The sequence below is a fragment of the Myxocyprinus asiaticus genome, chromosome 9 (genome assembly GCF_019703515.2).
Source record: "Myxocyprinus asiaticus isolate MX2 ecotype Aquarium Trade chromosome 9, UBuf_Myxa_2, whole genome shotgun sequence".
Lineage (NCBI taxonomy): Eukaryota > Metazoa > Chordata > Actinopteri > Cypriniformes > Catostomidae > Myxocyprinus > Myxocyprinus asiaticus.
Window position 1 is genome coordinate 33,995,459 of NC_059352.1, and position 13,780 is coordinate 34,009,238.

Below are 13,780 nucleotides of genomic sequence, written 5' to 3' on the forward strand. Positions count from 1 at the left end.
ATACATTTACTTGAGAACTGTACTTAAGTACACTTTTTGAGTATTTGTACTTGAGTATTATTTTTTCTGGAAACTTGTGACTTTAACTTCACTACATTTGAAAGACAAATATCGTACTTTTCACTCCACTACATTTCAAATCAAGGTCCAAGACATTACTATGTAGCAGCTTTGAAAATCAGTGGATGATTTTTTTTTTTTTCTTCTTTAAAATGTGATTGGTTTTTTGCAGGTGACAGACAGCCTATCAATAATCACTCTTGTAGGGTCACGTGTTGTGAAGTTCAATGATTTCCCAGCATTTTTTGAACACTGATCAGTTGGCAAAATGGAAGATGGAGGTTCCTCGGCGCAGTGGCCATACTTAGAAAATATGTTCCAGTTTTCTGAAAATGTTAAAGATTTGTTTCGTTTTAAATGTTTGCTTTGCCTAAAACGAACCATATCACAGCCTTCAAAAACTTGCAGCCCAAACTGCAGAAGCATATTGAGGTATGTAAACTTTTAATTTCTTGTGAAAGCTTGTAATTATTTGTGCTTTAGAGCTAAAGTTTCAGTATGAAGTATGGTCGGTCAAATTCTTTTTTATGGATTTGCCCGCCAAGTTACCATAGCCTTGTGGATACACCGCTAACGCATAGGTAAGGTTCGACATTATAGGTAAGGTTCGACATTGCATGGTTAGCATTGCAAAAGCGTGAATTCAAATGTAAATTAGCTTAAGAGTTAAATAAGTTAATATCTTGTAACTTTTATAGTTTTTTGTTGTTGTTGTTGTTACCTTGCATAATTACTATAGTTATGTGTAGAGCTGCACGATTAAATCATAAAAAGATCGCGATCTCGATTCAAACACCCACACGATCTCTTTCCTAAATGATATCGATTCGCCTGTCTATTAAACCTTTGACAAAAATCATACCGGAACATTCAAATCTGCGTTGGTGCTGCCGCTGAGCCAGAGAGTGCAGTTATCATGTATAGATATGAAACAGCTTCATAAACAGTCTTTTCTACCACACAGTATCATTATTTCTTTCTGCGTTACAAATATTCAAATTATCACAGAAGTACTGGGATTAAAGTTTACAGTTCGCATATAAACACTGATGTCTACGATCAAAATAGGGCAAACACCTTTTGAAATTAACTTGACACTTGAAATAATGATTGTACCGATTACATGTTTTCGCCACCAGGTGGCGACAAGTGACCGTTAAAAAATGTATTCGTCATTGAACCATTCATTCAAGAGATTCGTTCAAAAATACTGATTCATCCAGTAATGAAACAAATGAAGTATTTGAGTGAGTCATTGAATCATTCAAACAGATTTTTTTTTTAAAAAATAATTCATTTAAATCAATTAAACATTTTTAAATAGACTGCAGCAATTAATATTTTTTCAGAACCTCTAGTAAATTACATGTTATTTTCTTTAGTTGGTGTTCAGAACCATGGGAGAATCATGATCTTTATTTGAAACAAAAACATTGATTCTCAGTTTATCCAGAATCTTGCAGCTCTAGTTACATGTTATTTACCATAAGTCTTGTTACGTCTTATTTACATATTTGGGGCCTTTTTAACTGAAATTATACACTGTCTTTTATAGAGGAAGCATGGATGTCAATTGAAGAAATGTAGTGAACTGACTACAGCTGCCTGCAGAAAATATGAGGCTGGGACATCTTCCTCAAATTTCAAACAGATGAAGCTTGAAGAAACAAAAAAGGTGTCTCAAATATCTGTTGACAGTGCTATACTCCGCTTCATAGTTCAGGGTCTCCAGCCTTTCTCCCTTGTTGAACAGCCATCATTCCAAAGAATAGTCCTGGACTTACAGTCAAAGTGTGTGGTCATGTCTCAAATTACTGTGTGGTGCAAGATTGATTCAGCCACAATAACAATGAAGGAGCAGGTGAAGGAAGCAATGAAGAAGGCTGCATACATTGCCACAACAACTGATTGTTGGACTGCAAGAAGAAAGAGTTTTATTGGCATTACAGCGCATTGGCTGGATCCTTGCAGTTTTGAGAGGCATTCTGTTGCTCTTGCATTCAAGCAGTTAAAGGGCTCACATAAGTTTGATGTCTTGGCATGTGCAATGCATGACATATACGCAGAGTATGAAATTAGTGAGAAAATAGTCAGAACCACAACAGACAATGGTTCCAATTTCATTAAAGCATTTCATGTGTTTGGACCAGATGAAAACAATGTTACTGCTGAAAAGGTAACTGGGGAAGGAATGACACAAGAAGATGATGATGGTCCTGATGATGAAATGGAAGTGGAATTCATCGATGTTGAAGCCATTATGGCTGAAGATGATGGCCTTCAGTACCAGTTGCCAAAGCATCATCAGCTTGCCATTTGCTTAATTTGATTTCTACAGTGGATGCCAATAATGCAAATAGGGCAGAGGCCTACAAGAAGCTGTCATGGTCAGCATTCTCTAAATGTCAGGCTTTCTGGAATAAGACTGCAAGATCCAGTACTGCTGCAGAGGTTGTTGAAGAGCACTGTAAGCTTCAGCTGGTACAGCCTAATGCAACAAGATGGAACTCCTTTTATTTGGCTGTGGAGCGTATCGTGAGAATCCTTAAAGATCAAGGAGAGGGGGTGGTGAGAGCTGTCTGTGCTGCACTCAAAGTTCCTATTTAAGTAGCGTTTGTCTGGAATTGTGTTCTCTTTTTTGTTTCATTACCTACAACCTTTCTGCATCAGAAAGCAAAAAAAAAAAAAAGAAAGAAAAAAAATCCTGTGTAATCCTTGATGACCACTTTGTGAGAATAAATATGCTTGAATGCATACTGGTTCTGTTTAAATTTGGGGACAAAAGTATATGATTGGTTTTCTTTTGCTTGCGTTAGGTACAGTCCAGCTGAAATGGCCTTTTTGGGTGAATATACCACCACCATGAGCCCAGTTGCGAAGGCGACAAACATATTACAAGGAGATTCCAACATTCAGATGGGATGGCTTTTCTCTACTATTACTACCCTCATCACCAAGCTTGAGAAAACAAGAGCATCGCTGAGATTCTGCAAGCCGCTAGTTGATGCCCTCCTAGATGGTTTGAAAAAACGGTTTTAGATGCTGTAAAGATGAATGAAGAGCTGAACTGCTGTTTTATGGATGAGTTTAAAATTTCTCTGTTGTTGTAAGGAAAGGAAAGTGTAAACAATGGAGCAGCAAAATGTGACATTTAAAAGACAACAACACTTTGAATAACAGCATACAAACTACAGGGGACATTTTGTCCTTAGAAATCCATTCTTTCACCAATATACAGTCCTTTCCTTGTTGAATAATTATCTGAAAGTTCAAAACGATCTGAAGGATGATCTTTAATTTCTCTCCAGATTTCTTTCTGTCAATCTTTTTTATTTCCCTAATAAAAATATTAAAAATTAATATTTATTTATTTTTTCCCTTGAAAATGTTGGAGCCTTCACTGCACTATTGTTGGGATTCTGTAGTTGCTCCAATGAACTGTAGTGACCGGAAGTGATGTCACAATATTTTATGTCTCATTGGTGTCACGAATCCACCTGACCCTCCTGCCACATACACACAACCCTCCCTCTCTCCTGAATACTGATCACCTGCACCTGCCTCTCATCACCGTGTCAGTCAGCTCCTCTAGTTAAACCCCACTCTCCCTTCACTTGTTGTCTAGTCTTAACTCAGAATACAGACTCACTTACCTGATTCTTCAAATGTCATTTCTGCAATCTCTCCAAGCCTCCACTCCTACGTCTACTTCCCAGTGTGTGTTTGTCACCCCAAGGATTATCACTACCTGCATCAACACGAACCATCCTCAGGTTTCAGTTCTTCACATTGTAAGGCTGGCACCAGAATGTCTACACCCAAAAGGCTCTGTGAAACGTCATAAAACTCTCACACAGAAGAGCATCTCCACCTGAGACAACACACCCTACTGATTAAGGACCATAAAATGCAAATCTCACTCACATCTGCCCCCTCTCTCACCTCAGGTCACTTTTGGGTCACCAAAAACTAAGTTATGACTTATCCTGTTCTGTAATGTAAAAGGTTTTCTGTTTGGTATCATTCAAGAGGTCTCAGTACAACTGGTAAAATGGTCTCATTCCCTTTCAGCAAAGTCAAATCACAAGCAAGATTTAAGAACTTAGTAAAATACCAAGCCTTGCATTCTTTGTAAACATCAAACAACCTACTCAATCACAAGTTTCAAAGGTCTACTTACAACTCCCTAAATTGTAAACCAAATCGTGGCTAACATCAAACACATCTGAAATAACAATAGAATAATTTGGTACTTAAGGAGAGATGGCAGAGGAGCTCAGGGAGTCTGTAGTCAGATATCCCACACAATTGCTGTGTGTAGTTTTACATTGCCAGGTACGTTTCTTTGACTTGTCTTTTATTTTTAGGAATGTTTATTTATTATAATCATGTGTGTAATTGGCTTTGATTTTGTAACTTATGTGTTAAATCCTACCTGGCAAATAAATTGTTACTTTTTGATTTATTCTGTATTCCTCCGAAATCATTTATCACCGGTAGATTTTAGGGACACCTTTTGTTACCGCAAACTCATGTCCAGGATAATGATCATTACTGGAGCTTATGAATAGGAGAAAACCACATAAGACTACCAGTCACTGCTTATCACCGTCTTAGCAAGTTTTATGAAACGTGACAAAATAAAACTATCATCTGATTATGAGCAAGCAGTAGGCGGCCGAACCAGATGACATTAGAAAACCCTGCAACTGCTGACTATGAACGGAACTGGCGATTTTGTGTTCATGTGATCTATGTAATTAATCGGCTGGCATATGACTCTGAGTGACAATTGGGACCCGAATGAAAGGATAATGAAAGTTAGAATGATTCAGAGTAATCAATAACTAACCCTCTGGGGTCTGAGAGTGTTTTGGGCCCTGGAGAAGTTTTGACATGCCTTGACATTTGTGCTTTTTTCAGTTGCTTAAAAACAGCTAAAGTCTGATAACACTGTATTCAGCACAAACTGGGCTACAATGATATGTGAACAACATGTATGTACTGTACATGTTTGTATTTTTGAGAAAATAACGTTTATGCGTGGTTTTTGAAAAAACAAAAATTGTAAGTCACTGAAGTAAGGCCATATATCACATACTAAACATATGTTCACAAGACTTTTGAGAACTGGATCTTGTAGCCTAGAGTTTTTGCTACAAAAATTATGTGAAAACCATCCTGATCACTCATTCATACAAAACAATATAGTCATTTAACTTTTGTAAGACACTTTTAGTGTTAGAAAGGCCATATGAGAGGAGGCGTGGATGATCGTGAATATTGATGTGATTCACACCTGAGGAGACAAAGACCTGAGAGAGAATGAATGTGAGGAAGCTTAATGATTGAATGTATTGTTTGTAGCTTATTCACAAAATCAAATTTAATTAAAATAAGTAATCTGACTATACATTTTCTTTACATAAAGACTTTACTTAAAAACTTTAGACCTACACTACCGTTTAAAAGTTTTAGATCTGTAAGATTCTTTAATGTTTTTAAAAGAAGTCTCTTCTGCTCAACAAGGCTGCATTTATTTGATACAAAATACAGCAAAAACAGTGATATTGTGAAATATTTGTACAATTTAAATAACTTTTCTATTTGAATATATTGTAAAATGCAATTTATTCCTGTGATCAAAGCTGAATTTTCAGCATCATTACTGCAGTCTTCAGTGTCACATTGTCCTTCAGAAATCATTCTAATATGCTGATTTTCTAATATGGACATAATTACAGCACATTTTACACATTTACACCCGAACAGATACTTGCAAGCACAAGCTTCGTTGATGATAATGAGGCAGCATAAACACTAGTTAAAATATAATCTAAACATTCATATTATTTTTATATCATATTACATGTCATATTTATATAATACAGCATACAATTTAAATACCTGCTTTAGCCGAAACAACATTTAAATGTAACTAAAACTTGCCTATTAGGACATATTTCAAATTTCAATACTCTGAATCCTGGCTGGCAAGTCTGGAAATAATCCAACTAGTAAAATATGTACGTTTATATAAAATAGCATGTCAACTAATATGCCAGCCATCCGAAATTGTATCCTCGGCTGGATCAAGTCGCTCTTCAAAATGCAAATGTTCCTCGTTGGATTCTCGCTCTTCTTCTGAGGAAAATGTGAACTCTTCATCACTATCCAGGACCATCTGAAGAGCTTCCTCACCTGTGTAGCGTGCCATCTTCCAAAAGCGCAGAAAAGTGAATGAACTTGATGCTTTTTAAAGCACTGTGGGGGGGTTTCCGGGGACGCCATGTGAGAAGCAGACGTGTGAGACACGAGCTCTGCGAACTTTGCTAGTTTAAAAAAATATATATTTTCATGTTATAATCTGGTGAGATTCAATACACCCAGTTACATACTTGCTCTTTGAGGTAAACATAGCAAAGAAGACATTACACTACAGACACTAAAAGACATTAAAAGACACTTACGTGTTCAAGCTGAGGCCTCTGGCGGGACTGTGAGATGGGGACTCGATTTGCACGGCACGTCAGTAGATGAAATTCAGCGTCAACTGTCCAACATGTCGGTGATGTTGACGAAGGTTGTTGTTGACTTGGAAGATCTCGCTGTAATACGTCGATCGATTAACAAAATTCTCTGAGTTGTTTACAAGAGTTACAGAAGTTGAAAAACGAATCGATTATCTTGAGTCATCGGAAAGGGAATTATCCGCTAATCCGCCCGCGTTCAAAACAGATTTGGAATTAATTTCAGAAAAACTGGAATATTTTGAAAATATGAGCCAAAGGAATAACATATGAATTGTTGGAATTCCTGAGCATGAAGAGGGCAGAGATATGGTGAAATTCCTGGACGAGCTCTTCCCGAGTCTGCTCGACATAACAGGCCACAAGCTGGAAATCGAGCAAGCTCACAGAGTCCCGGCTCGCGGATCTGCTGAGGGAGACAGGTCCCGATCAATTTTGGCCAAATTTCTGAGATCATCCGATAAAGATCTCGTGTTGCGCCAGGCAAGGAGCAAAGGAAAGCTTTCTTGGAAGAACCATAATACTTTCTTGTTCCCGGACTTTGCGAATTCGACAAGAGAGAAATGCGATCGGTTCAAAGAATGTAAGACACTCTTACACCAGCAGAAGATCACTTTTGCAATGATGTTCCCGGCCAAACTGAGAATAGAAATGAAGAATGGTCGCAAAGTATTTACATGTCCAAAACAGGCACTCTCTTTCATAAACACATTGGAGTGAGTAAGCCATTTGATGTTTCTTATATTAGTGGACTGACTCGCGGTTCAGGGAATCTATTATCTGAGGAAGCTGGGTGCCATTTTTGATTCTTTTTGCGCTGGCTCCGCCTAGCAGCTGGAGTTTGTTTTGTGGCATGACTCCAAGAAACTTTTGCATTGACGGAAGATCTTTTTTCACTGAAGTTTCCGGCCAGATCGAGAATGGACACTTTGGATGACTGCAAAATATCTACATGCTCACATAAAGGATGTCTTTTATAAAGTTGATGGGCTGAGTAAGTTATGGTGTATTTATTTTAATTATTTTTTTGCGGCCTCCGAGTTAGTTTGGCTCTTGATCATCCGAGGAACCGGGATGCCGAAACACATCTTTCCCCGCAGGAAGCTGAAAAATTTGGGAAGATATGGGGTGGACATGTTATCTTTAGTGTTGGCTCAAGTAAGAGCAGGGGAATCATTATATTGATTAATAAACATCTACAATTCAAATTTCTCAAACAGATTAAAGATAAATTAGGAAGAGTCATTATTGTTTTAGCTGAAATTCAGGGCCAAAGGTTGATTTTGGCTAATATTTACGGGCCTAACGCTGATGATCAGGGCTTTTTTTATAGATCTTGAAGGGATGTTGTAAGCCGCTGGCACCCCTCATGATATAATATTGGGAGGAGACTTTAATCTTTTGATGGACTCAGTCCTTGATCATAGTGATGCAAAAGTGTGTAAGCCCCCTAGAGCAACAGTGACACTTCACAGGATGTGTAAAAATCTTGGTCTTGCAGATATTTGGCGACTTTTGAACCCATCTGGCAGGGACTATACATTTTTTTCATCAGTCCATAAGATTTTTTCTTGAATAGATCTATTTTTGATATCTAAGTCCCTCATTTCATCTGTTGCAGATTGCTCAATTGGAAACATCTTAGTCTCAGATCACGCCCAGGTGAGTTTGGAGATGATGCCACATACGGAGAAAAATAAATTATATAGTTGGCGCTTTAATGAATCCCTTTTGCAAAATCCTGATTTCCAACAAATGTGACCAAAATCAATGTTTATATGGAGACCAACTGGTCCTCAGTATCCTCTATGGGCGTGGCTTGGGAGGCACTTAAGGCAGTTCTTAGGGGTCGGATCATACAGTATGCCTCATTCACCAAAAAATCCAAAGCATGAGAACTTGTGGAGTTGGAAGAGAATATTAAAAGTGCAGAGGCAGAGCAGAAGTGCAGAATGTCATCTGATGGCCTCAGAGAATTGATTAGATTGAAATACAGATATAATGCTATTTTGTCGTGGAAAGTGGAGTTTTGGTTATTCAGGGCAAGACAGTCATACTTTGAGTCGGGACAAAGCAGGGAAGCTTTTGGCTAGATATATAAAGAAGAGAGAGTCTTTTTCTACTATTCCCTCAGTGTAATCTGCTGGTGGTGAAATATTTACCTCGGCCACTGATATTAATAATGCTTTTAAAGAATTCTATATTGATCTTTATAGTTCTACGTCTTCGTCTACTGATGAAGATATTAGAAATTTTGTGGAACCATTAAAACCTAAACTGACGACTGAGCAAAAAATTGTCTTGATTCTGAGATAACCTTGTAGGAAACTGACGAGGTAATTAAGGCCTTACCTACAGGCAAAGCTCCGGGGCCAGATGGTTTTGCTGCTGAATTTTTTTAGATCTTATGCTACAGAACTGGCTCCACTTTTGTTAGAAGTTTATACAGAATCATTAAAGAACGGAAAGCTTCCTCCAACCGTGACACAAGCCCGGATCAGTTTGATTCTTAAAAAGGACAAAGATCCAAGCGAGTGTAAAAGTTACCGTCCAATTTCCCTGATCCAGTTAGATGTAAAAATTTTGGCTAATCGATTAAGTAAAGTTATGACATCACTTATACATATAGATCAGGTGGGGTTTATTCGGGGCCGTAGCTCTTCTGATAACATTAGGCGTCTCATCAATATCATGTGGTCAGTAGTGAATGATCAGTCTCCGGTCGCTGCCATCTCACTTGATGCCGAAAAGGCGTTTGATATGGTAGAATGGGATTATCTTTTTAAGGTTTTGGAAATATACAGGTTCGGGAGTACGTTTATTGGATGGATTAAGTTACTTTATAGACACCCAGTAGCGGTGGTACAAACAAATGGACAAATTTCAGATTATTTTTCTTTGGATAGGGGCACCCGGCAGGGTTGCCCTCTTTCCCCATTATTGTTCTGTCTTGCCCTGGAACCATTAGCAACCGCGATAAGAAAGGAGGATGATTTTCCAGGGGTGGTGGCGGGAGGTATGGTGTATAAACTCTTGCTTTATGCAGATGATATTCTATTATTTGTCTCTGACCCCAGTAGATCTATGCCTTGCCTCCACAGAATTATTAATTCCTTTTCTAAGTTTTCAGGATATAGAGTCAATTGGTCTAAATCCAAAGCTTTGGCTCTGACAGCGTACTGCCCAGAAACGGCTTTCCAGCCGGGTGCTTTCCAGTGGCCCAAACAGGACATTAAGTATTTGGGTATTTTATTTCCAGCAAATTTGTGTGATTTAGTTAGAGTTAATTTTGACCCCTTAATAAAACGGTTTTCGAGCAATGTGGGCAGGTGGGCTTCATTACATTTATCTATGATTGCGAAGGTTAATGTTATTAAAATGAATTGTATTCCAAAATTCAATTACTTACTGCAGTCTCTGCCTGTAGATGTCCCCCTCTCTTATTTCAAGCAATTTGATAGCATAGCAAAGTCTTTCATTTGGAATGGTAAGCGTCCCAAATTACGTTTCAATAAGTTACATAGGCCGATTGACAAAGGTGGGCTAGGCCTACCCAAGATTTTATTTTATTATTATGCATTCGGTCTCAGACGTCTGGCTCATTGGTCACTTCCACCTGAGAGAGCCCCTCCCTGGTTCTGTATAGAACAGGAAGTTCTTGCCCCTATTTCGCCACTGCAGAGCCTTTCTATCAAATTAATCGGAGAAGCTGAAGTACATCCCGTTATCTCGCACTTGAACTCGGTATGGACTAAAGTGTCCAGACTGTTTCATTCTGATATTTTTTAAAATGTTGCCTCGAGCATATGGCTGAACCCCAAACTATGCATCAACAAGTCCCCTTTTTGCTGGTCAGAGTGGATTGGGAGTAGGTTACTACACTCGGTGACCTGTATGAGAATGGAATGTTGAGATCCTTTCAAAAATTGGTTCAAAATTGGGATTCCTAGATCTCAGTTCTATAAGTATTTACAGCTGCGCCACCTGCTCTGTACTGTTTTTGGGAGTGGTTTACACCCTCCTAAAACGGCAGACACTCTGAGAGAGGTGATTACTGCTTTTGGAAAAGGTCATGAGGCATCGGTGTATTACGTGGGGGTTGTATATTGATTCTGTATATGTGTGTTTTGCTATGTATATATTTAATGGTACATTTCAAACATATGTTTGATGTTTGTGTGATAAGAATTCGCTGAGTTTCAGTTCATTTTTCTGACGTGTTTCAGAAAGATGCTCACGGAGACAGAGACGGCTGAAAGCGCACCCTGTTTATTTTCTTTATTTTACAAAAGCACAAGGTTTTGTTGTTATTGTGAGTGTACACAAATAAAAGTAGACCCTTTATAGTTTCTAATGATGTCTTACACTTATCTGTATGCCCAAAAATGACAGAGTATTTTAAGTTGTTTCCGCTGTTATGAGGAAAAAATCCAGCAGGACACGCGTCCTTCGACCCCAGAGGGTTAAAAAGATTACACTAAAAAAATTATCAATCAGTTAGAGCTTAAATCTAATTAGAGGTTCAACTTAAATTGGAGTCAGATTAAATTAATAACAGAGTCAATTGATAAAGTGCAAATTAATAAGTGTTTTTGGTTAAGAGCTCAGAAAAGACAGAACAACGCAGAAACCTTCAGGGGCCATTCTATTGGAATCCAACATCGGACCAATAGTTTTGTTTTTATACCCCTTTTTACAAAGTGGTGACCAACCTCCATGATCTCCAGCAAGCGAGTTACGTCTTTTCAGCATGACATTCAGTTCTGTTCCACACAGGAAATGAAGTTTGAGCTTCTATTTCTTTGTCTCCAGCTGCTGTAGTAAGTTCATACTTTTTGCCTATTAGAAGTGTTAAGGGAAAGCACAGACACACCCCATTTATACACATATATAGAAAGGGTCGGAATATCCACTGTTAGGCCAGAGACCGTAAAAATCCAGTGGGCTAAAGAAATTAGACATCAACATGGATCATCAGGGATATGCTAGCAGCAGTGTAGATAAGGAGGTAATGGAGGCTCTTGCCGTTCAATTCAAAGATCTCCTTTTTTGTTTACGCGACAAAGGATTAAACTCAAACTGGTGATAAGATCATCCAAAATGTTATTCTGGTATTCAAGGAAGGACTGCAATTGGAACTTTAATCCTAAAATAAATGAACACCGAGGAAAAATCGCTATTGTTTATTTACTTTGCTGCAATGAACTCACAACATTTCAAAAGAATGAGCGGGTAGCAACTGTAAACTAAAAACTAAAAAGTAGCGACCGAGATATAAACATTGCAAGTTGATGTGTTTGCATATGAAAAGCAAGGCTAGGATAAACAGGGTGATGTGATGAAAAAAAATAGTAACAAAAGAAATGTCACTAGTTTATAAATAAGTAAAGAGTACTATGTAAATTTGCAACTGTGCTAAACACTGTTGTTATCATAGAACACATGCGATGATAGTTGTTTGTGATACTGCATGTACACATAGGCTAATGCAGTTTATTTCTGAAAACACTTGACTGTTTCTACTGTAAGTGTTACAAGAAACACTTAGGTTAGAGGTTGTAAATGCTTCGGGCATTCCAGACTTTTCGTCTTGTGTAAATAACTGTAATCATATTTCTCTTGAAATTGTTCATCAGTTTCAGGCTGAATGTGTTGCTATGTTGGATATGTTTGTCTCTGATATGGCACACTGTAACGCACCAAATCATCTCTCGCTGAGAAGCACAGATTCAAATTAAATCTGATCAGGGGAACCATTCTGTGCTGTAGACAATGAAAGATGTGTGTGTAAAATGCTAAACATCAGGCAGAAATTTCACAACCCTGACAGACCACAGAGATCATAGATGATCAAACGTGTGAATAGTACCATTAAAAAATTCTAAGCAGATCGCACATCACCAAAAGTGGTGCACTGATTCTTTGATCACAGAGCTGTGTTGAGAACAATAAAAATAAAGCTATGGGCATCAGCTCATTTGAGCTAATGAGTGGAAGAGTGATTAAGATACCCATGAATTCAGAAAGTTCCCCAGCAGAACTCGGGCCTATAGTGCTCACAAAAGCAGACTGTGCAGGCTCAACTGCAAGAACAGCTTAAGGTGCTACACACTTCAAACTGCACTAAAATATCAGCAGTAATTAAGATCTCACCAAAGATGCTCAGTCTAATTTGATCTCTGAAACTAAATTTGCATTAGACATTGTAATAGTACATGTTTTTGTAAAGCAAAATGCATCTTCCCCCTGATGGCACAAACCATACAGTACGAGACTAAAGCTGTCTGTAACAGTTTGGCTTTGACCATCAGAGGAAAATAAAGAAAGTATCACATGTCTGAATGCAAATTATTTAAAAGGTTCAACATTAACTGTTTTCTCTCTGTGGTTGTTCCCATTTCAGGTTGCAATCTCGTGAGGGACAGATGCCAAAAGGTTTCTGATCCCCCTGCATCAAGCCAGGACAACGGATTGGCCATGTGGGAGATCGATGCGAAGGCAATCTAAAGGGGCCATTTAAACCTCATGGCACTACACAAACAAAAATGCTATATGGCTTCCCGGTTTAGCACCGGAACCAAATTGTGCAACAGGGCTCTACGCTAACTTTTTTCCCAAGGAGTACATACGCTCCTAAATGAAAAAATGTAGGAGCACACAAAGAAATTTAGGAGCACAGTGAAAAATTTAACACAGAGTTTATTAACAAACAATTTATTACATACATATTTATACTGTGTGTGTGAGTGTGTGCGTGTACTAAGGGACACACATCTGTTGAACAGCACATACCACCAAAATCACACATTGACCCATGCCTACTAGACGCAAAGGATATCAGTTGTCCAGATGCTTTTGTATGTTGGCCGTCTGGCACGCTTAGAGGTCAGCCAGTGGTCCACGGAGTGGGATCGAACTCCTCGACAGAAGGCCCCTCCAGTCTGATCCTCATCAGGTCTTCGGTGGTGGAGACCCCAAGGCAGCTCCTTGTCCAATTCTTAATCCGGTTCTGCGCAGAGATGCCTCACTCACACTGGGCGGCTGAAATTGGCAGCACCAGCATAAGCAACACCAACTCCAGTATGTTCTAGGGAAAAGATATATTTCAATTTCATTTAAAATCTTACCATTAACTTATCAAAACCAACCATAGAAGGATAACCTACATAACCACTCAGGACTGTTAGTCT

At 38.5% G+C, this 13,780-nt stretch overlaps 1 protein-coding gene across 1 annotated transcript; it reads left to right on the top strand.

Annotated features, from left to right (window-relative positions):
• Positions 1-345: 345 nt before the first annotated feature.
• LOC127446056 (uncharacterized) lies at positions 346-3,755 on the top strand. Its single transcript, XM_051706694.1, has 2 exons — positions 346-492; positions 1,616-3,755. The coding sequence occupies exons 1-2, from the start codon at positions 418-420 to the stop codon at positions 2,387-2,389; spliced, it is 849 nt and encodes a 282-aa protein (XP_051562654.1). The 5' UTR covers positions 346-417; the 3' UTR covers positions 2,390-3,755.
• Positions 3,756-13,780: the final 10,025 nt, after the last annotated feature.